At 41.9% G+C, this 23,478-nt stretch overlaps 1 protein-coding gene across 2 annotated transcripts; it reads left to right on the top strand.

Annotated features, from left to right (window-relative positions):
* Positions 1 to 4,981: 4,981 nt before the first annotated feature.
* Positions 4,982 to 21,671, top strand: snrpb2 (small nuclear ribonucleoprotein polypeptide B2). 2 transcript variants are annotated; one of them, XM_067999684.1, is made up of 7 exons: positions 4,982 to 5,157; positions 7,447 to 7,537; positions 9,844 to 10,016; positions 16,963 to 17,097; positions 18,939 to 18,998; positions 19,570 to 19,658; positions 21,247 to 21,671. In XM_067999684.1, exons 2-7 carry the CDS (start codon positions 7,474 to 7,476, stop codon positions 21,404 to 21,406), a joined length of 681 nt encoding a protein of 226 aa, XP_067855785.1. In that variant the 5' UTR covers positions 4,982 to 5,157; positions 7,447 to 7,473; the 3' UTR covers positions 21,407 to 21,671. The 2 variants fall into 2 exon arrangements, with proteins under 2 accessions (XP_067855785.1, XP_067855786.1); XM_067999685.1 differs by lacking the exon at positions 4,982 to 5,157 and adding an exon at positions 5,202 to 5,311.
* Positions 21,672 to 23,478: the final 1,807 nt, after the last annotated feature.

The raw sequence follows: 23,478 nt of genomic DNA, 5'->3' as shown, positions 1-23,478 counted from the left end.
CAAGAGTAGAGGGACCTGGGGGTGCATATTCACAAATCTTTGAAGGTGGCAGGGCAAGTTGATAAGGCAGTTAAGAAAGCGTATGGTATACTTGGCTTTGTAAATACCTCCTGACTCCCCAAAGCCTTTCCACCATCTACAAGGTACAAGTCAGTAGTGTGATGGAATACTCTCCACTTGCCTGGATGAGTGCAGCTCCAACAACACTCAAGAAGCTCGACATCATCCAGGACAAAGCAGCCCGCTTGATTGGCACCCCATCCACTACCCTAAACATTCACTCCCTTCACCACCGGCACACTGTGCTGCAGTGTGTACCATCCACAGGATGCACTGCATCAACTCGCCAAGGCTTCTTCGACAGAACCTCCCAAACCCACGACCTCTACCACCTAGAAGGACAAGAGCAGCAGGCACATGTGAACACCACCACCTGCACGTTCCCCTCCAAATCATACACCATCCTGACTTGGAAATATATCGCCGTTCCTTCATCGTCGCTGGGTCAAAATCCTGGAACTCTCTTCCTAACAGCACTGTGGGAGAACCTTCACCACACGGACTGCAGCGGTTCAAGAAGGCGGCTCACCACCACCTTCTCAAGGGCAATTAGGGATGGGCAATAAATGCTGGCCTCACCAGCGACGCCCACATCCCATGAACGAATAATAAAAAAAATAGGGGCATTGAATACAAAAACAAGGAAGTCATACCAAACCTTTACAAAGTGATTAGGCCTCAGCTGGAGTATTGTGTACAATTCTGGGCACCACACTTTAGGGAAGGTGTCAAGGCCTTGGAAACGGTACAGAGGTTTACCAGGATGATACCAGGGATAAGGGACTTCAGTTATTAAGGAGAGATTGGAGAAGCTCTGATTGTTCTCCTAAAGCAGGGAAGGTTAAGGGGAGACCTAATAGAGGTATTCAAAATTATGAGGTGTTTTGATTGCAAGTAGAATCATAGATTAGAATCACAGAGTGGTTACAGCACAGGAGTCCATTCGGCCCATCGAGCCCATGACGGCTCTTTGTAACAGCAATCCAGTTAGTCCCATTCCCCTGCTCTTTTCCCGTAGCCGTGCAATTTTTTTCCCTTCAAGTATTTATCCAATTCCTTTTTGAAAGCCACGATTGAATCTCCACCACCCTTTGAGGCAGCACATTCCAGATCATAACTACTCGCTGGTTAAAAAATCTTTTTCTCATGTCGTCTTTGGTTCTTTTGCCAATCACCTTAAATCTGTGACCTCAGGTTCTCGACCATTCTGTCAATAGGAACTGTTTCTCTTTATTTACTTTATCTGAACCCTTCATGATTTTGAACACGTCTATCAAATCTCCTCTCAACCTTCTCTGCTCTAAGGAGAACAACCCCAGCTTCTCCAGTCTATCCACGTAACTGAAGTCCCTCATCCATGGAACCATTCTGATAAATTGTTTCTGCACCATCTCTAAGGCCTTCACAACCTTCCTAAAGTGCGGTACCCAGAATTGGACACAATACTCCAGCTGTGGCCAACCAAGTGTTTTATAAAGGTTCAACATAACTTCCTTGCTTTTGTACTCTGTGCCTCCATTTATAAAGCCCAGGATCCCATTTGTTGTTTTACCGCTTTCTCAACCTGTCCTGCCACCTTCAAAGATTTGTGCACATATACCCCCAGATCTCTCTGTTCCTGCACCTACTTTAGAATTGTACCATTTAGTTTATATTGCCTCTCCTCATTCTTCCTGACAAAATGTATCCCATCGCACTTCTCTGCATTAAATTTCATCAGCCATGTGTCTGCCCATCCCACCAGCCTGTCTGTGTCCTCTTGAAGTCTATTACTATCCTCCTCACTGTTTACTACTACACTTCCAAGTTTTATGTCATCTGCAAATTTTGAAATTGTGCCCTGTACACCCAAGTCCAAGTCATTAATACATATCAAAAATAGCAGTGTTCCTAGTACACCACTGTATACCTTCCTCCAGTCCGAAATACAACCATTCACCACTACTCTCTGTTTCCTGTCACTTAGCCAATTTCGTATCTATGCTGCCACTGCCCCTTTTATTCCATAGACTTCAATTTTGCTGACAAGCCTATTATGTAGCACTTTATCAAGCGCCTTTTGAAAGTCCATATACACAATATCAACCGCATTGTCCTCATCAACCCTCTCTGTTACCTCATCAAAAAACCCAATCAAGTTAGTTAAACACGATTTGCCTTTAACAAATCCGTGCTGGCTTTCCTTTATTAATCTACACTTGTCCAAGTGACTATTAACTTTGTTCCCGGATTATCGTTTCTAAAAGCTTCCCCGCCACCGAGGTTAAATTGACTGGTCTGTAGTTGCCGGGTTTATCCTTACACCCCTTTTTCAACAAGGGTGTAACATTTGCAATTCTCCAGTCCTCTGGCACCACCCCCATATCTAAGGAGGATTGGAAGATTATGGTCAGCACTTCTGCAATTTCCACCTTTATTTCCCTCAGCAACCGAGGATGCATTCCATCCGGACCGGGTGACTTATCTACTTTAAGTACAGCCAGCCTTTCTAGTACCTCCCCTTTATCAATTTTTAGCCCATCCAGAATCTCAACTACCTCCTCTTTTACTGTGACTTTGGCAGCACCATCTTCCTTGGTAAAGACAGATGCAAAGTACTCATTTAGTACCTAAGCCATGCCCTCTGCCTCCATGCGTAGATCTCCTTTTTGGTCCCTAATCAGTCCCACCCCTCCTCTTACTACCCGTTTACTATTTGTATGCCAATAGGAGACTTTTCGATTCCCTTTTATGTTGGCCACCAGTCTATTCTCATACTCTCTCTTTGCCCTTTTTATTTCCATTTTCACTTCTCCTCTGTACTTTCTATATTCAGTCTGGTTCTCACTTGTATTATCAACCTGACATCTGTCATACACCCCCTTTTTCTGCTTCATCTAACTCTCTATCTCTTTCATCATCCAGGGAGCCCTAGCTTTGGTTGCCCTACCTTTCCCCTCTTGGGAATGTACATAGACTGTACCCGAACCATCTCCTCTTTAAAGGCTGCCCATTGTTCAATTACAGTTTTGCCTGCCAATCTTTGATTCCAATTTACCCAGGCCAGATCCATTCTCAACCCACTGAAATTGGCCCTCCTCCAATTAAGTATTTTTATTCTAGATTGCTCCTTGTCCTTTTCCATAACTAATCTAAACCTTATGATACTGTGACCACTGTTCCCTAAATGTTCCCCCACTGACACTTGCTCCACTTGACCCGCTTCATTCCCCAGAACTAGATCCAGCAATGCCTCCTTCCTCGTTGGGCCAGAAACAAACCGATCAAGAAAGTTCTCCTGAACACACTTCAGAAATTCCTTGCCCTCTTTGCCCTTTACATTATTACTATCCCGGTCTATATTAAGATAATTGAAGTCCCCCATTATCACTACTCTATAGTTCTTGCACCTCTCCGTAATTTCCCTGCAAATTTGCTCCTCTATATCCTTCCCACGAGTTAGTGGCCTATAGAATACACCCAGTAGTATAATGGCGCCTCAATTGTTTCTTAATTCTAACCAAATAGATTCTATCCTTGACCCCTCAAGGATATCGTTGCTCTCCAGCCCTGCAATATTCTCCTAAATCAATACTCCTCCCCCCTCCTTTATTTCCTATCTTTCCTAAACACCTTGTATCCAGGAATATTTAGTACCCAGTCCTGCCCTTTTTTGAGCCAGGTCTTTGTTATCATCACTACATCATATTCCCATGTGGCTATTTGCGCCTGCAGCTCACCAACCTTATTTACCACGCTTCGTGCGTTTACACACATGGACTTTAAACCAATCTTAGACCTTGTCATATTCTCTCTCAGTCTGATCCCACGTCATACTGTACTCTTTCTTACTCTAGTGCTGTCTCTCCCAATCCTTTGTGCACCTTGCTCCTTTCCAATGCTACATCCTGGTACCCATCCCCCTGCCAAATTAGTTTAAACCCTCTCCCATAGCACTAGTGAGCCTCCCCACGAGGACATTGGTCTCAGCTCTGTTGAGGTGCAACCCATCAGTCTTGAACAGGTCCCTCCTGCCCCAGAACTGGTCCCAATGCCCCAGAACTGGTCCCAATGCCCCAAGAATCTGAAGCCCTCCCTCTTGCACCATGTCTCTAGCCATGAATTAACCTGCCTTATCTTCCTATTTCTGTACTCACTAGTGCTGGCACTGGGAGTAATCCAGAGATTACTTCCTTTGAGGTCCTGCTTTTTAACTTCCTCCCTAGCTCCTGAAACTCTGACCGCAGGACCTCATTCCCTTTTCTTTCCTACGTCGTTGGTACCCACATGGACCACGACTTCTGGCTGTTCCCCTCCCCCCCCCCCGCAAAATGTTCTGCACCCTCGCCATGATGTTCTTTACCCTGGCACCAGGGAGACAACACACCATGTGAGACTCACGTTGCCAGTCACAGAATCGCCTGTCTGTCCCCCTGACTATCGAATCCCCTATGACTACCGCATTCCAAACTTCACTGTCACCCCCTCTGTAGTCCTTTGCCCATGGTGCCATGCTCAGGGCTGCACTCCTGTAGCGAGAAACTGTTTCCTCTGGCAAGTGGATCGGTAACCAGAGATCACAGATTTAATATAATTGGCTAAAGAACTATAGGGCAAATGAGGAGAATTTTTTTCAGAGTGTTAAGATCTGGAATGCACTACCTGACAGAGTGGTAGAAGGAGAGTTCATCGGAACTTTCAAAAGGCAATTGGACATGGAGAGGACCAATTTGCAGGGTTATGGGTAAAAAGCTAGGATGTATGACTAAAATGAACAGCTCTTTGAAAGAGCCCCAGCACAGGCATGACAGGCTGAATGGCCTCCTTCTGTGCTGTTAGATTCTATGATTCACTCATCAGAAATCCAAAACATTCGCCACATGTCACGAGTGGCTAATGTACTGGACACCTTTGGTGTAGCACAGACATTGCGCCACTTTACAGCCATTCGCAAATTGGTGGAAATGTTTAAAGCTTCAGATTTCAGTGTCGGCCGTGGCTCAGCGGCAGCAATCTAGCACTTGGAAGATATTAGGAGGGATATAAAAGTGACACGATTGTGGAAACGACATTTGTATTGCCCGGCTTGGGCCTGTGTGAAGTGGCTGGAGTGAGTGAGTAAGTAGTGAGCGAGCGAAGAGCTCACTGATGGCGCGGTTGATGAGGTCATAAGCGCGCGCCGCTACCCATCGGCTGCACAGGCCGGAGAGGGCGAGTGGGGAAAGATCGAGAACTACTCGGGGACTGGATCCGAGGGTAACGGTGCGGCAAGGTGAGGAGAGGCTGCCCCGCTCGGGCTCTGTGGATCGTGTTTAGAGGCGCCTTTTCGACGGTCGCAGTCGGACAGGGTTTGTTTTACTCGCGCACGTGAGCCGAAGTCGGGACAAGGCCTCGTAGCTCAGGAGATGCAGAGAGCGGGATTCCCTCTGCAGGAGGCACGGCGGCGAGCCCGGCTTTAAAAAACTTGGGCTGTCTCACGGTCCGGCTGAAAACAGCCCGGTCTCTGTGCCGTTGGTAAAGCTCGGGATCCAGTCTCACTTGCAGATCTCTCACTTTGTGTTTGACCCTCTCTAGAAGCAGCCCGTTTGTACAGACACTGCGCCGCTTTACAGCCATTTGCAAATGTTTAAAGCTTCAGATTTTAGTGTCGGCGGTGGCCCAGCGCCAGCAATCTCGCTTGCTGGTCAGGGGTTTAAGCCGCACTCCAGGGACTTGAGCGCTGTTCCGCCCAATTACATCTCATAAAATGCTGACTAGGAATAATATCGGTGCTATCCGTTGCTTCAACGGTCTTATCTACCCGAGTGAGGATGTAGTGAGCTAACAAGGGGGATATTGAAAGAGAAATTAAGGGGACAAAAGAAAATCAAACATGTTCCTGAGCAAAATCTCTTACCTGTTATCACAGTTATTATACTGACTGCATTGCTGAGTGTACTTTTGAGGAGATGTAGAGCAGACAGCATTGAGTACCTCAAAAACAGGAGGAGGAAAATAAGGCAGATTTAGCTGTCTTAATGTTTATGCACATTCAGTGGTATTAGTGGAGTTCCAGAAGTGAAAAAAAAAGAACATGAACAGTGGGGGGAAGGAGAGATTTTGTTCGAACAAAAACTTGCATTTATATAGTGTGTTTTGATGTAGAGAAATGTCCTAAGGCACTTCACAGAAGCACAGAAATAAAATGGCTGCTGAGCCAGAGGAGATATAAGGGTGACTGAAGGTGGGTTTTAAGGACGGTCTTGCAGAGGACCATAGGCAGGGAATTGCCAAGTCTGAGGCCTAGGCGGTTATAGGCATAGCTGCCAATGATTAGGCGAGAGGAGCAAAAGACCACAGTTCGAGCAAGAGAGAGTTGAGGGCTGGAGAAGGTTAGAGATGGGGAGGGGCAAGGCCATGAAGGGATTTAAACACCAGGATGAGAATTTTGAATTGGAGGTGTTAGTGGTCTGGGAGCAAATGTCAGGTGAGGACAGGATGATACATGATAAACTCTGCTCCCTGTATTCTTTGATAAGTTTGAGTTTACAGAGGGCAGAGGCTGACCAGGAGAGGGTTGGAGGTCTCAAAGGTGTGGACTAGGATTTCAGTGGCGCAGGGGTAGAGGAGGGCAATACTTCAAAGGTGGAAGTGAATGTTCTTTGTGATGGAGATGGCATTAGCCTTTACAGATTTACTGGAAGAAATTGTGGTTCAACCATGACTGGATATCAAACAAGTAATCTGACATATGTGCAGTGGAGGGGTCGAGAGAAGTAGAGCTGGGTGTCATCGGTGTACATGTGGAAGCTGACTCTATGTCTGAGGGCAATTTTGCCCGGGGCAGCATGTGACTGAGAAAGAAGAAAGGTACCAAAGAAGCATAGTGCACTAAGGTCACAGTCAGAGGATGAAGTGGAGATGCTGGTGATGGACTGGGGTGGACAAATGTAAGGAATCTTACAACACCAGGTTATAGTCCAACAGTTATTAAGGGGAAAGAGCAGGGGAGTGGGACTAACCTGACGAAGGAGAAAGCCTCCGAAAGCTTGTGATTTTTCAAATAAAACTGTTTGGCTATAACCTGGTGTTGTAAGATTCCTTACAACAGTCAGAGGATGTCATTCGTGTCTTTGGTTAGGGCCATTTCAATGCTATTGCAGGGATGGAAACCTGATTGGAAAGTTTCAAACATGGATAGTATCTGAGGAGAAGGAACTACTTTCAATATCAGCTAGCACGGGGACCAGAAAGGAAAGTTGGGTTGTTCCTAGGAGTGAAACTAGAGAATGATATGGGTTCAGGGCTAGGGCGGGGGGTGGTGGGGGGATTGCTGATGCAATTGTAATGGATATTTTCTGTTGTGATTAATCTGTTGACTTTGTAGGTTTTTTTCAAAAATTTTAACATTTTCTTTTTAAACTTCAGCTTTGGATTAACTTGAAGACACAAGCAATGGATATTCGACCTAATCAGACAATTTACATTAATAACATCAATGATAAAGTTAAAAAGGAAGGTAAGTGGTTCTCAAGCTTTCTTCACAGTGCAATATACTGATATGTTGACCTTATTATTGCATGTGCATTATTTGTTGGGCAAGTGATTTGGCACAACAAAAGTGACTGAAAATCATGGGGTAATTGCAGTGGATGCTTTTTTTTTTACAGTCCCAGTTAGTTTTTCCCCTCAACAGGAGCCTAACTCTGTTCAAGCTCTAATTTTACAAAGTGAAGCTGAGCAATTACTAATTGTACCATCGGCTACTACAGTAACCACCTGGCAACTTACTTCAATTTTAGACATGCTGCAAAAGGCAGAACACAAATGTATTAAAAGACACAGCTGATGATTAAAATTTGTGCTGGTGAAAGAGGAAAAACTGAAAGGAAAATTGTGCTATAGAGTCAAAACTATGGGATTTGTCATGACATGTTGTGCCACAACAAATCACTTATCTTACTTGTTGATTCTTCACTTCAAACTCTAGAAGAGAAATATTCAAATTGTGATAACACTTTGTGATAAAATCATTGATTTCTGTGCTGTATATTTTATGGTTGTGGTTATGGGAATGGAGGAGAAAAGTGGGGTTTAAAGTGTTTTTTTTAAAGAAAGATCATTTTTTTTTCTCTTTGAAAAGATATTAAGTTCAGAATAGTAACTGATGCTGCATTAAGCATTTGCAGCTTAAATTGTTTGGTTGGGGGAATGGTTGAGCAGCTAAAGGCATGCAGATGTAGATCTGGATAACAAAATAAAGATAAAGTAAATACTCTAGGATGAGTTTTAGTTTTGAACTTCAAGTTAGAGCCTTTCTAAGTTAGGTTTCAAAACAATAAATGTTATAAATGTGGGTTACAAGGCAGTAAACTAGTTTGGAGTTTGTGTGGACAATTTGTGAATGTCATCTCAATGTTGAAATTGTTACCATGTTGCATGACAAAGCGTCAGTGAAATGAGATTTGTTTTGCTAGTGTGGTAGTAATAAAAATTTATACAAAGCTTTGCCCATTCCTATTTCTGTAACCTCCAGCCTTAACCTCCCCCCGCTTTCATTCCTCTGACTCCAGCCTTTTGTAGAATCATAGAATCTTACAGCACAGGAGGAGTCCATTTCAGTCCATCGTGCCTTTGAAAGAACTATCCAATTAGTCCCACTCCCCTGCTCTTTCCCCTTAACCTTGCAAATTTTTCTTTTTCAAGTATATATCTAATTCCCTTTTGAAAGTTAACATTGAATCTGCTTCCACCACCTTTTCAGGCAGTGCAAAACCGATCATAACACCTCACTGCGTTTATATATTTTTTAAAAATCCTCTTCTTTTGCCGATTATCTTAAATCTGTGTCCTCTGGTTATCCATACTCATGCCACTTTTGTGCATTCCTCTTTCTCTTTGTTCCATCAGTCTCCTAGGCCCTACACTCTAGAATTCGCTCCCTAAACCCTTTGTCTCCTTAAAATCCACTTCTGCTCAAGCTTTTGCTCAACCCTCCTAATCTTTCCTTTGGCTCGGTATCTATTTCTCCTTATGCCTCTGTGAAGCACTTTGGGACTCTTTTTTTGCATGAATACTGTATAAATGCAAGATGTTGAATTCAGCCAGGCTCCTTGTAGCATTCTCACCTTTGAATCAGAAGGTCATGAGTACAAGACCCACACCAGGGACGTGAGCACCTAATTTAGGCCAGCAATTCGTTGCGTTACTGAGGAGGTATTGCATCGTCGGAGGTGCTATCTTTTGGAAGAGAAGCTAAACTGAGACCCTACAGTACTTTTTATTGCTGCTCATTTCCACAGTGGATAAAGCCTGCTTAGAAAGTTACTAAAATCTTGGTGATTTGCTTGAGTGAGAGAGATGAGACACTTGTTTTTGACAGCTACGAGTAATTGAAACATAAGTCATCCAATTGCCTTTTCAACTTTTTTGATGGGACATTTGAGGTGCAGTAATTAGACATTTGATTTTCAATGGTGTTCTTTTGCTGAATCTCTTGTGATAGCAAAAGAACAATTATGCTCTTGATTTGCAGCCCTATACTTATTTTGGGAAGAGAATATTTTGATGAAGCAACTTTTAAAAAAAAAAACTTATCAAAAATGTATATAAAAGGAGCATTTTGATGCAATGCATTGATGTGTATCAGTAAAATGGTAGGATGTGGATGCATGCCTATATTTATAAATTAGTGAGCTGCTGATTGTGTATGAACAGGTCACCATTGTTATGGAATGGTTATTCTAATTTAAGGAATGTTACTTTTCTGTAACTTCTAAAAGAGGTGAATGTAGCAAATTAACATGTCTTTTTGTTTTCCTCTAGAGTTGAAGAGAGCATTATATGCACTGTTTTCTCAGTTTGGTCAAATAGTTGATATTGTAGCTTTGAAGACTATGAAAATGAGAGGACAAGCATTTGTAATTTTTAAAGAGTTAACGTCTTCTACAAGTGCTTTAAGGCAGTTACAAGGATTTCCATTTTATGGCAAACCTATGGTAAGTGAATAGTCAGAAAATGGATAATGCATAGAAATAAAGAGCATGTATACAAGAGTAAACCACGTTGTTCACCATTGCTATTGAAAAGCTTAAAAGCTAGCATTCTTTTGGATCAGAACTTCCCATGGTTTGAGATCTGTCAACTATTGGGGGGGAGGGGAAACAGACAAATTTATCTGTGTTGAGAATAAGAAAATCCCAAGAAGCCATAGGTGTGTGTTCCCATCCTTGGCTGATTTCATCCCCATATGCCAACTTCCCTGTCCCTCCACCTTGTGGGAGAGGCAAAGAAGCAGAGACCTGTAGCAAGTTCAGGTGTTCTGTCAAAAATTCCTCCCTGACCCCACATGGGTGATCAAACAGGCAGAAAATCCCCAAACCCATTATCTTAATTATCCAGAATGATCTTCATTGGATAACCTACTGTCGTCAGATTTAATGAACCACACAAATTCTAAAAATGTGGCCAGGCTTCTTGTAATCCCTCATTTTAGCTAAGGGTCCCTTTGTAATCTGGTTATGTCACAGAATAGGGCTATTCATGCAGTGGTGCTGTAGACTTGCCTTTGCAAATGAATAACTTTAAAACACAACTTTAAAAATTTAATTTAATCAAATTTTGTAAGATTTCATTAGTTCAGTAGGAACTGCTGAATTGTATGCTTGGCTGTAATTGCTAGATAAATGATTGATTGATTGAAATAAACAGAGAAAAATTAACTTCCCCCTCAGTTTTTCTGCTGCAGAACAGTAATGCTTGCATTAGTGAGTTCATTGTAAAAGTAGTGTTGCTGCTTCATTTGAGTGAGATATAGCCTGGGCAGGGTAGTAAAAGCTGTGCCCTTCTCATAAATGTATAAATCAGTTTGCCTGGAAATATTGTGATTGGAGCATGGTTTCTGCGGTACAGATGAAATGTGTCATTGTGCGAAGCATTTTAAACAGAGACTACTGAACAAAAGAAATTAAAATGTATTGATGTCGGGTGAATTTGACAGCACAGCAGTCATATTTGTGTACTTTTAAAAGGAGGACATTATAGCTGAAATAAAAACAGAAAATGCTGGAAAAGCTCAGCAAGTGAGGCAGCATCTGCGGAGAAAGAAACCGAGTTAACGTTTCAGATCAAAGACCTTTTGTCAGAACTGGAATATCTGAGCCAGGGAAAGAGGGGGAGGGAGGGGAGGAAAGAACAAAAGGAAAGGTCTGTGATGGGGTAGAGGGCAAGAGTGATTAAATGACAAAAGGGATCATGGTGCAAGGTAAAGAGGGTGGTAATGGGCCAAGTTAAGAAACAAAAGACCGGTCTAGAGGATCTGTAAATGGCATCAGCAGAACCATAACCAGCAGCTGCAGTCCAACAAAGAAAAAAAAAAGGAAGAAAAAATGGGAACAGTGGTTATGGTCTGGTTAGTGAAATCAATGTTTAGTCGGAACGGTCGTAAAGTGCCTAAACAAAAGATGAGGTGCTGTTCCTCGAGCTTCATTGGAACAGTGTAAGAGGCTGAGGTTGGAGTGGGACGGGGAATTAAAATGGCAAGCGACTGGCAGGTCAGGGTCACACTTGCGGACTAAGCAGAGGTGTTCAGCGAAGCGATTACCCAATCTGCGTTTGATCTCCAGTGTAGAGGAGACCGCATTGTGAGCAGCGAATACAGTGTACTAAATTGAAAGAAGTACAAGTAAACTGCTGTTTCACCTGGAAGTAGTGTTTGGGGTCCTGGACAGTGGGAAGGGAGGAGGTGAAAAGACGGGTGCCTTGGGGGGGAGGGAGGGTGTTGGTGGTGATGGAAGAGAAGACCAGGTGTTGTGGAGGGAGCGGTCCCTTCGAAATGCTGAAAGGGGAGGGGAATATGTGTCTGGAGGTGGCGGAGGATGATGCGTTGACTGTGAAGGTGAGGACAAAGGGGACCCTATCGTGGTCCTGGGAGGGAGGGGATCGGAAGAGCGGGAAATAGGACCAACACGGTCGCGGGCCCTGTCAACTACAGGGGAGGGGAATCCTCAGTTGAGGAAAAAGGAAGACATATTGGAAGCACTGGTGTGGAAGGTGACATGGTCAGAACAGATGAGACGGAGAAATTGGGAGAAGGGAATAGAATCCTTACAGGAAGCGGGATTGGAGGAAGTGTAATGAAGGTAGCAGTAGGAGTCGGTGGGCTTATAATAGATATTGGTTGACAGTAGAAAAGTCGAGGAAGGGAAGAGTCGGAGATGAAGGGTGGAAACTCGAAGTAAAGTTGATGAAATTTTCTAGTTCGGGGCGAGAGCATGAAGTGGCACCGATACAGTCGTCATTGTACCAGAAAAAGAGGTGAGGGAGGGGACCAGATTAGGACTGGAACGAGGAATGTTCCACGAATCCCACAAAAAGGCAAGCATAGCTGGGACCCGTATGGGTATCCATAGCGACATGTTTTATTTGGAGGAAGTGAGTGAAGACCTGCAGGTCCGGCAAGCATTTTTGTAGAGACCACCTCCACATTCAACGTATCGTCCTCTGCCATTTTCACCACCTCCAGTGCGATCTCGCCACCAAATGCATCTCCCTTTCCCCATCTCTGTGTTCCGAAGGGACCGCTCCCTCCACGACACCCTGATCCACTGTTTTTTCTTTCTCCTCTCTTTTTCCCTCCCCCCGACATACTGGTCCACTGTTCCATAACCCTCCCCTGACACCCTGGTCCACTCTTCCATCATCCTCCCAGGTGAGCGCAGGAGATGCAACACCTGCCCTTTCATCTCCCTTCCCACCGTCCAGGGCCCCAAACACACTTTCAGGTGAAGCAGCGGTTTACCTGTACTTCTTTCAATTTAACAATTTTATTTGAAATTCACAAGCTTTCGGAGGCTTCCTCCTTCCTCAGGTGAATGTTGTGGAAATGAAATCCTCGAACCCTTCGCATTTATAAATCACAGAACAATACCTGGTGATTACAGACAGTCTTTCCAACTGCCCGTTGCCAAGGCAATCACAGTGTGCAGACAGAGAGGTGTTACCTACAAGGCCACCAAATATACAAACAAGCAAAAAAAAAAGAGAGAGAGGCAGAAACATAGAAACATCCGGAAGGAAGAGAAAGACAGCAAATGACCCGTTATATTAAAAACAGATAACATTTGTTCGCTGGTGGGGTTACGTGTAGCGTGACATGAACCCAAGATCCCGGTTGAGGCCGTCCTCATGGGAGCGGAACTTGGCTATCAATTTCTGCTCGGCGATTTTGCGTTGTCGTGTGTCTCGAAGGCCGCCTTGGAGTATGCTTACCCGAAGGTCGGTGGCTGAATGTCCGTGACTGCTGAAGTGTTCCCCGACTGGGAGGGAACCCTCCTATCTGGCGATTGTTGCGTGGCGTCCGTTCATCCGTTGTCGCAGCGTCTGCATGGTCTCGCCAATGTACCATGCTCTGGGGCATCCTTTCCTGCAACGTATGAGGTAGACAACGTTGGCCGAGTCACAGGAGTATGAACCATGCACCTGGTGGGTGGTGTCCTCTCGTGTGATGGTGGTATCTGTGTCGATGATCTGGCATGTCTTGCAGAGGTTACCGTGGCAGGGTTGTGTGGTGTCGTGGACGCTGTTCTCCTGAAAGCTGGGTAATTTGCTGCGAACGATGGTCTGTTTGAGGTTGGGTGGCTGTTTAAAGGCGAGTAGTGGAGGTGTGGGGATGGCCATAGCGAGGTGTTCGTCGTCATTGATGACATGTTGAAGGCTGCGGAGAACATGGCGTTTCTCCGCTCCGGGGAAGTACTGGACGACGAAGGATACTCTGTTGGTTGCGTCCCGTGTTAGTCTCCTGAGGAGGTCTATGCGATTTTTCGCTGTGGCCCGTCGGAACTGTCGATCGATGAGTCGAGCGTCATATCCCGTTCTTACTAGGGCGTCTTTCAGCGTCTGTAGGTGTCCATCGCGTTCCTCCTCGTCTGAGCAGATCCTGTGTATTCGCAGGGCCTGTCCATAGGGGATGGCCTCTTTGACGTGGTTAGGGTGGAAGCTGGAAAAGTGGAGCATCCGTGGGCTTGCGGTAGAGTGAGGTGCTGAGGTGCCCGTCTTTGATGGAGATTCGTGTGTCCAAGAAAGAAACTGATTCTGAGGAGTAGTCCATGGTGAGCTTGATGGTGGGATGGAACTTGTTGATGTTATCGTGTAGTCTCTTTAGTGATTCCTCGCTGTGGGTCCATAGAAAGAAAATGTCGTCTATGTATCTGGTGTATAGTGTTGGTTGGAGGTCCTGTGCAGTGAAGAAGTCCTGCTCGAACTTGTGCATGAAAATGTTGGCGTATCGGGGTGCGAATTTGGTCCCCATGGCTGTTGCGTGTTTTTGGGTAAAGAACTGGTTATTGAAGGTGAAGACATTGTGATCCAGGATGAAGCGGATGAGTTGTAGGATGGCGTCTGGAGATTGGTTGTTGTTGGTGTTGAGTATTGATGCTGTCGCAGCGATGCCGTCATCGTGGGGGATACTGGTGTAGAGTGCCGAGACGTCCTTCGTGGTGAGAAGTGTTCCTGGTTCAACTCGTCCGCGGGTACTGAGTTTTTGTAGGAAGTCTGTAGTGTCGCGACAGAAGCTGAGGGTTCCCTGTACGATGGGTTTCAGGATGCCCTCGATGTATCCGGTTAACCTCTCTGGATTTGCAATCCTGATTCCTAGGTGCCTTTTATCAAATAAAACAAATAATAAATACTGATCTGGTTGTTCCCACCATTCCTGTGCAATGTTTTTCTCCCTACCTATTCTGGCTGCTATTTGGGGACCAAGTTCTGAAATCGGAAATAGAGACTGTGAAAACAAGGTGTATGTATGTGCAAAGGCAATTTTTTTTTAGTTTTAAGTTTCTTCCGGTGTTCCCCATGTTGTGACCAAGATGGGTAAGAGCAAAACCACTACTAGGGAGGGATAGTGCCATGGGAACAGTAGGTGCCAATTTTCTGTACTCGTTTGTAAAACCATCCAATTATAAAGGAGGTGACTTTGCAAGTTAGCACAAACATGTATGTCCGATTTCCAGTCCATTTAAAAAGCTGGGGTTCTTTTTGTGGCGTTCTCAGGTGTCAACTTTATTTACTAATTCCTGAGATGTTAGTTATGCAAGTTAACCAGGTCCCTTCTTCCTCTTTCCCCCCCCCCCCCCCCCTCAAAAAAAATGTATTGTTTTAAATATGAATTTGTCTGGCACATTTTCTTTCAATTCCATTAAGGCTTGTTTAAAGAAATTTAGCACTTAACTAAAAGTTCGTTTTTTTTTCTGCTTTTTAAAATTTTGTTAGATATAAGTGTTCACTCTTGCCATATTTCTTAGCTTATAGTAAAGTGCTGTGAGGGGTCCTCATACGCAAAAGGAGGAGCGCTGTATAAATGCATGCTGATCCTGCACAGGAAATGCTGGAAACCTGACTTTTTAAAGAGAGTCTGCCAGGGGTGCTGAGGCCAATTGTAGTCTCTGTACCATAACGCTGGCTGAGTGTGCACAGCAGGGGTTGAACCTGGAACCTTCTTGGTTTACGTGGCTACTGCGCACTAGATAAACTTGCTGAGCTATTGCAAGAGCTTGAGCCTTCTGAATGCTTACAACTTTCTATATTGATGTGATTTATGTAGAGCATTTCAGCACTTTTACTTGTGTTGGAATGGTAATTCCTTTCCTCACTTTGATAGTACATAAAAAATAGGAGCAGCAATAGGCCATACAATAAGATCATGGTTGACCTTCTCCCTCGACTCCACTTTCCCACCCTATCCCCATATCCCTTGATTCCCTTAGTGTCCAAAAATCTTATTGATCTCAGTTTTGAATATACTCAACTACTGAGCATCCACACACCTCTGAGGTAAAGAATTCCAAAGATTCACAACCATCTAAGTGAAGAAATTTTTCTTTATCTCAGTCCTAAATGGCTGACCCCTTATCCTGAGACTATGCCCCCCTAGTTCTAGACTCTCCAACCAGGGGAAACAGCATCTACCCTGTCAAGCCCTCTCAGAATCTTATACATTTCAATGAGATCACCTTTCATTCTTCTAAACTCCTGAGAATATAGGCCCATTCTACTCAACCTTTCCTCATAGGACAACGCTCTCATCCCACGAATCAATCTTCATTGCACCCCCTTAAGGCAAGTATATCCTTCTTTAGGTAAGGAGACCAAAACTGTACACAGTACTCCAGGTCTGGTCTCACCAAAGCCCTATATAACTGCAGCAAGACTTCTTTACTTTTATACTCCAACCCCCTTGCTATAAAGGCTAACATACCATAGGAATACTACAGTGGTGTAAAATTTATTACTGATAAATTAGTTATTTTGACAGTTAAGCCCAAAGTAAAATTTTCTTGCTATGGTTTAGTCATTTCAATGCTGTGGTGAAATGCACATATTTTTGGATGATAAAACCAAGAAAGGTTTTATCAAAACTAAATATTCAGTTGTGGTTTGTTCAAATTTTGCACTGGTTTTTGTTTTATGATGGAATAACTTTTTTGAAGAAGTCAGTAGTTTTACATTACTTAATGCAGCAAAGTGCACTGTGCATTTTTAAATCTGCCTCACTGTGGTCCTAGGTTCTCCATCAGACTTAATTATTAAATCTGACTTTTTTTTCTCTCTCCCTTGTTTTTATGTATGCTACATTGTTAATTCCCAAATTTATGCAGAGCCATTGAAGTTTTTAGTTGGGTGGGAGGAGGAGAAAATAGTTTGTATAAAAAAAAAAGTAAAGTTCTTTCATTGATGAATTTAAGTGGGATAGAATTTCATCGGGGTCTGCACATCAAATGCAGCCCATGAAAAATGTAGAACCCAACCTATGATTCCCAATGTTTTCGTGTTACTTTTTAACTTTGGCATGAAACATTCATTGTGGCATGCTTACACAATTGCTTGGCTCACAAGGCCAGGAGGATGGCGTGTACTATAAAAATATGTGATTTATATTTTCCTCAGCGCATTCAGTATGCAAAAACTGACTCTGATCTAATTTCAAAAATGAGGGGCACCTTTGCTGATAAAGAAAAGAAAAAAGAAAAGAAAAAGGCCAAAACCCAAGAACAAGCTGCTGCAAATAAAAAAGCTAATCAGGTGAAGACTTTTACACTGCTTTTTCTTAAGTGTTTTTCTGCTTTGTGAGTTCCAGCTCATAGGATGGGGTATTTGGTTGTGGTCATCTTCATGGCTGTCCAAAGTTGTCCTTTGTAGCTTATGATCTTTAGAATGTCCAGGAATTGCCCCTTTCCCAAAAAAAACTCCAAACTGTAAAAGGCAGATTAATGTGACAAGTACTATCACATCTTGTGTTTGGGAAGAAACCAATAGTATTAGTGTAAGGCTGCTGTTTAAATTTGATCCCTTTCTTAAAGGATTTCATAATTATGAATTAAAATGTTTTCCAGCAGCTCAACAAACAATGTTTGACACTGAATAGATGCAGATATAAAATCTTATTTAATAACAGCCCTTTTAATGCACAAATTTATCTGAAAGGTAGGGTGGGGCGATGGAATTGTACAGGTTTGGCAGCTACTGACATTTTTTGAGTAGCACCAGGAGTTGAAAGAGAGCTGCTAGTTCCCTCGAGCCATTTGCTCACAAATTGTATAACTGATATTGGCTAAGGCACTCACTTTGGAGGATGGGGAAAATAGCCTATCAAGTAGGAGTGTTTAATTGTTTGAGCTGAACTAATTTAGATAAGCGTTTGTATTAAATGTACTTTCCCCTACATGTCATCTTAAAATTTAGAACTTTTTGAAATGTTACCATATTGGTCACAATTTTGATAGTGTTTTCTTACGACTTTTTTTGTGTCTTGTATCAGTAACAGTTCAAGTAAGGCTCATTTTTGATTTTAAAATGTAATTGTTTCAATGTGTGCTTAAATAACGGCGAGTGTCATTAGCCTCACCATTATTTTAACAGCAAATTATGGCCCAATAACCTGTAAATAATTAACACATTGTTTAAAGCTCTATTTAGTGTCAGGAAGAATAACTGTCTAGTCTCTCTACTAACCAGGAGTCATTTCTACAAATTCAAGCATAATTTGTACAAGGATGATAACAGAACTTAGAGGTTATAATTATCAGGAAAGACTGAACAAGCAGGGGCTCTTTTCTGTAGCAAAGAGAAAGCTGAGGGGTAACCTAATAGAGAGCATTAAAATTCTGAAGGGCTTTAATAGGGTAGACGTAGAGATGTTTCACTTGTGGTGTAATCCATAACTAGGGGTTATAAATATAAGATAGTCATTAATAAATCCAATGAAGAATTTAGGAGAAACTTCTTTGCCCAGAGAATGGTAAGAAAGTGGAACATGCTACCACATGGAGTAGCTGAGGCAAATAGCATAAATGCATTTAAGGGGAAGCTAGATAAGTACATGAGGGAGAAAGGAATAGAAGGGTATGCTGATAGAATTAGATGAAGTGGGGTGGGAGGAGGTTTATGTGGAGCATAGACAAGTTGGGCTGAATGGCCTGTTTCTGTGCTGTAAGTTCTCCTATAATTCAATACTTTGATGGTAAAAGTATTCATCTCTATGTTCAAGTGGGCTTGTAATGTCTTGCTCTTTTTAGATAAATCTCATTCCTGCAAGAACCTGCTCTTGCCATCTACTTAACGTTTTATCAAAATAACATGCAAGTTTTGTTTTGAAATGGAAAATTTGTAAAGAATAAACTGATTGTCTTACTGTAATATATCACACCAATACATTGTTTTGGGGATTATATTAAGAACACCATCTTGCTTTACATAGAGACAATAGTTTGATAATGCTTTAGTCAATTGTTTAGTCATTCCATTTTGTTAAAATAGCTTGCATTGAAGTGAGAAGCAAATTCAATTTCTTGGTAGTGTGGAAGCTCTGCATGTTTTATTTTCTTTTGCACATTCTGGAACTCAAAATGGCTTCTTAATTTTAGGGAACAGCACAGACGGCGACTGCAAACTCTAACCAGACTACGTCCTCAGCAAATCAACAGGTATGCTTTAAGATTTCTTTCTGTTGGGCTTTAGTCAGTGTAATAATTCCAACTCCAGGAGATATTGAGGAACAAGATCTCAGCTCCTGATCTTGCATGCTGCGAGTTTTCTGCAGGTGAGATTAGGGAAGCAATTACTGAAGACTGGAAATAGGTCGACTGGTCTCTTGGCCACTAGTGGCCTGGGGAAGCTGCATTGCAGAAAAACGATGGTTAATTTCTCCAGTGTTTTTGTTTTTGCATCTTTTTATCATAAGACATGATGCTATCCTCTGAAGAATTCACTGATTTTAAATAATACATCATGATTGTATCAAATAACTTGGGTTTCACAATTACCTTTTGGTTAAATTGGATCTGTATAATATAAAAATGTCCATAGTGTGCATTTAAGTTACACTTTTCATCTGTGATTTAATAACTGTTTGAATTGCATTTACCAGCAGTTTTAGATATCCAGATTGACCAATCTATTTTGATGTATGGATTACAGTTGATTTTATTTTTCTCCATAGTGTCCTCATTCCTAATGAAAAAGTAGTCTGAAGCATTCATTCTTTTTCTCCCTCAGGTACCAGACAATCCACCCAACTATATTCTATTCCTCACTAATTTGCCTGAAGAGACTAATGAGATGATGTTGTCTATGCTGTTTAATCAGTAAGTAGAAATTATGAAAAATTCATATAAATGTTATTTGGATGATTTTATGTATTGTAGCGAAAGTGAAGTCCAAGGGTATATTTTTTTCAAAGCACTGTTACTTTTTATTGAAGAAAATGATGAATTTACCTTGGATTTATTCACTTTTTAAAAAAATGTTGAGTTTTCATGCCAGAACAAATACACTCAATGTCCATTACATAGAGCATTTCGGAGCAACTCCATTGCAAATGGGATGCAACTTAACACCAGCCTGAGGACTACTGTGAAGGTGACCAATACTGGAAAACTATGCTACAGGCTGGGGATACAAATTCCATACCTGTAGGATAGTTTACCAGGCTTGGGCAGTTTCAGAGCAGTCCGACTGGTTTGAACTCCTGTTTGAAATGGAGCCGCTCTGGGATGCACACAGGTACTTGTCTGTAGTTAGTCATTGAAGCAGCCTAGCAGTGGCAGAAGAAAAATTAACATTTTCAAATAGTCAAATTTTTAAGTAAGCTATTTTACAAAAGTAAAAAGTACTTTCAATAAACTGTGCTCCCCTTAGACCATCCTTTTTTAACTGATTAACTGCCTAACACACAGTAAGTAAAATGGCTTTATTTCAGATTACACTCAAATGCTGCTTCTCAATTACATGTATTCTGACTTTTAAGGTAATACTGTTAACCAACATTTGCAGTTGATTTTTTTTTTGTCTTTTGGAATACTGGTCATTTAGGACCATATTACATTTGTGTTCTTTTGACTTCAATGCTTTTTATATTTTTTGTGTATATTTTTCCATCACTTTCAGTTTCTTGGTCTTCACATTATCTGCAAGTGGGCAATCTGTTCACAGGCTTCAATCAATGTTGCTGGGTATACAACCATGCCCCGGTATCAGCTTTTTGCTCTCAAGCATCCTGTAGGAAATAAATTTTCTGCTTGGCACTTCCCTTTAACACCATGACTGAGATCAGGAGTCCAACAGATTGGGGGATTGCATGCATAAACCATGTCCCTCTGGTGTCTGATACTGCAGTGCTGCTATTTTATCATAGTTTTCAAGTTGGTGAATTTGAGTTGTTTCAAAGCAAGGTTTGCAAGACAAAGCTTGTTCAGAAATTTCTCACTGACATTGGATTTCTTAAAATAGAGACTATTTAAATATGCCAGTTGTAATTGTATGATTAATATTATGTACACTAAATTAATAAATCAGATTCTGAGGCAAATGACAAAGTTCCTAAGATTGGTACTGCTGTTCATAAGAACTCATTTCCAGTTCCTAACAAAGACCTATTGCTCTCCAATATTCACGAAAAGCCTTTCATATCGGTTTGTTTTATCCTGCAGGAGTTGGCATCTCATACTTGCTACATGACCTGTTGGATTTTTAAACCCACTGTTTTGTACATGTGAACAGTTGGTATTTTTCATTTTTACCAGTTCCTGTTTAGTACATTTTAAAATCAATAATGGAATTATCTGAATTAGCTTCACAAATCAACTTGAAAGATGTTACAAATTAAATTGTTTTTTTGCTGTTTGAAACAATTGCAGTACTTAAACACTAATTGCTTTTATTTTTATAACCTAGGTTCCCTGGTTTCAAAGAGGTACGTTTGGTGCCTGGCCGACATGACATAGCTTTTGTTGAATTTGAGAATGAAGGACAAGCTGGGGCTGCACGTGATGCATTACAGGGATTCAGAATTACACCATCTCACGCCATGAAGATCACTTATGCCAAGAAATAATTTTGAGGTCCTCGGGAGAAAAACTGTTCCAACTGGCTTATTTTGACCTTGATTGCAGTTTACTTATCACTGAAAATAAACCAACAAAACTTCTGAAGAAATTGATCAGCTTTGTGGGCTTCTCAACGACTGCAGTCTATCAAAAATTGAAATGTGGCTTACAAATGGGAACTAGTTAATTTTCTGCACGTTATTGGCTACAGACATGAGATTGTGAAGAGACTGTCCTTATTGTTTTATACAATAAATGTAGGTTTTTCAGTAACTTTTTCAGAATTATAGCAATTATTTTATAGTGAAATTTGGGGGAAAAAAGTCCCTGATTTCCAGATTGTTTCTTTGAAGCTCACAATAAAGCATGTAAATTTTGACACACAATTATAGAGGAGTTGTAGAGAATATATATCTCATTTGCATGGGTGCTTAAATTTATGTATGCCAATCCTGCCCAAGAAATCTGCTCAAACATCTTTAACAGTGCTGCTCTACATTACAATAAAGTTTGACATGATCTCTAATTTATATGTAATGAAGACCAGGCGCCAGTGTATAATTTTAAATTGACTAACTTGGGTGGGGGGGAAAATGGGGAGCTGCATAAGCAAATTTAAGGTTGGATTTTCTCAACAGATGTTAGTAGCGGACAGGTGGAACACCTTTATAGACATCAGCTGAGCATGCAGAATAAATCATAAGCAGTAGCAAGTGTAGACTAAACAAGCTTGACTCTAAATGGATTAACATATTAATCAATAGCTAAAGAGGAAGAATGATCTCCACAAAAAGAAAGGTGGAGGTATCCACTGGGATGAATATAGGAAGATCCGTAATAAAAAGGTCGGTGGGCTAGAGACAGATCAAAGGGGTGAGGAGAAGAGAGAGAATAGCTGCAGCTATAAAACATAAATTCTTACAATACAATAACAGTAGGAGGCAACAGGGAAGAGGTGAAAACCATAAAGGATGCAATTGGGCTGAAACTGAGGAGCATGTAGGAGTTAATATTTACTTTCTTCAATTAGTCACTAGTTATCAATGAAGACATGAACAACATACCCTTAGATAGGCTTAAAGGGCTCTGAATAAATAAATCCCCATGAATACATAGTACATCTCAGTATTAAGATCAGGGAGGAGATGTGAAACATGGATAGTCATTGAGGGTCAGTAAACAGTGGGGAGGAACCAGTAGATTGTGAACAGGCTAACATGTTTATTTTCAGACGGTGACAAAAAAGATATAGGCAACTACAGGCCCATTATTCTTTAATACAAGGTAAAATAATAGAATTCATTACCAATAGGTAATGCCTGTAGGATAATTATCTAGCAAACAACATATAAAACTTCCAGAAGGAGCAGAATTTTGCCTGACTAGATGTCTTGAAGTGCTGCTCCAAGTGCACTGCGGAAGGCCTTACAAAGCCATTTGATAAAGTTCTGCATAAAAGGCAACTAATTAAACTCTAGTGGGAATTCAGAGCAAATCTTGGGAATGGAAAAGATATTTTGAAGGATAGAAAGGATCAGGTACTAGGTAGTTAAGTTACAGGGAGTGGGATGCCCAACGAAAGATGTTTGGACCACTGCAATTCTAAGTTACATCTTTGACTTGGAATCAGAAACAATGTAATTGGCAGATATCATCCATCAGGAGGGGGTGGGAGGTGAAATCTGAGGAGGCATTACAGGAATGAGATCAAGTGGGCAGATTAATGGTGGTTGAAACATTCCTTAAATTGTGTTGAAATAATTATGGGTGAGGTTGAAAGAAATTTAGGGATCTTAGTAAATTTGGTGCTCAACATGTCCAACCACTGCAGAGCAGCAATCAACAAAAAAAATAGAATGCTGAACCATATAGCTATGTCCTCTGTAGAGTACAGGTCAGAGGAGGTCATAGTCAAACTATAGTGCTCTGGGCTGGAGCACATCTTCAGTGATGTGCCCAGCTTTGGTCCCTAAAACACAAGGTAGACATTCAAGGCCTGGAAGTAGTTTGGAGAAGAGTCCCTGGATAGATCCCTAGTATCAGAAGGCAGGTTGGAGAAACGTGGGCTTTTCAGCTGTAA

Source organism: Heptranchias perlo, chromosome 18 (genome assembly GCF_035084215.1).
Source record: "Heptranchias perlo isolate sHepPer1 chromosome 18, sHepPer1.hap1, whole genome shotgun sequence".
NCBI lineage: Eukaryota > Metazoa > Chordata > Chondrichthyes > Hexanchiformes > Hexanchidae > Heptranchias > Heptranchias perlo.
The sequence above is the reverse complement of the archived record's forward strand: the minus strand, read 5'-3'. Positions and strand labels throughout refer to the sequence as shown.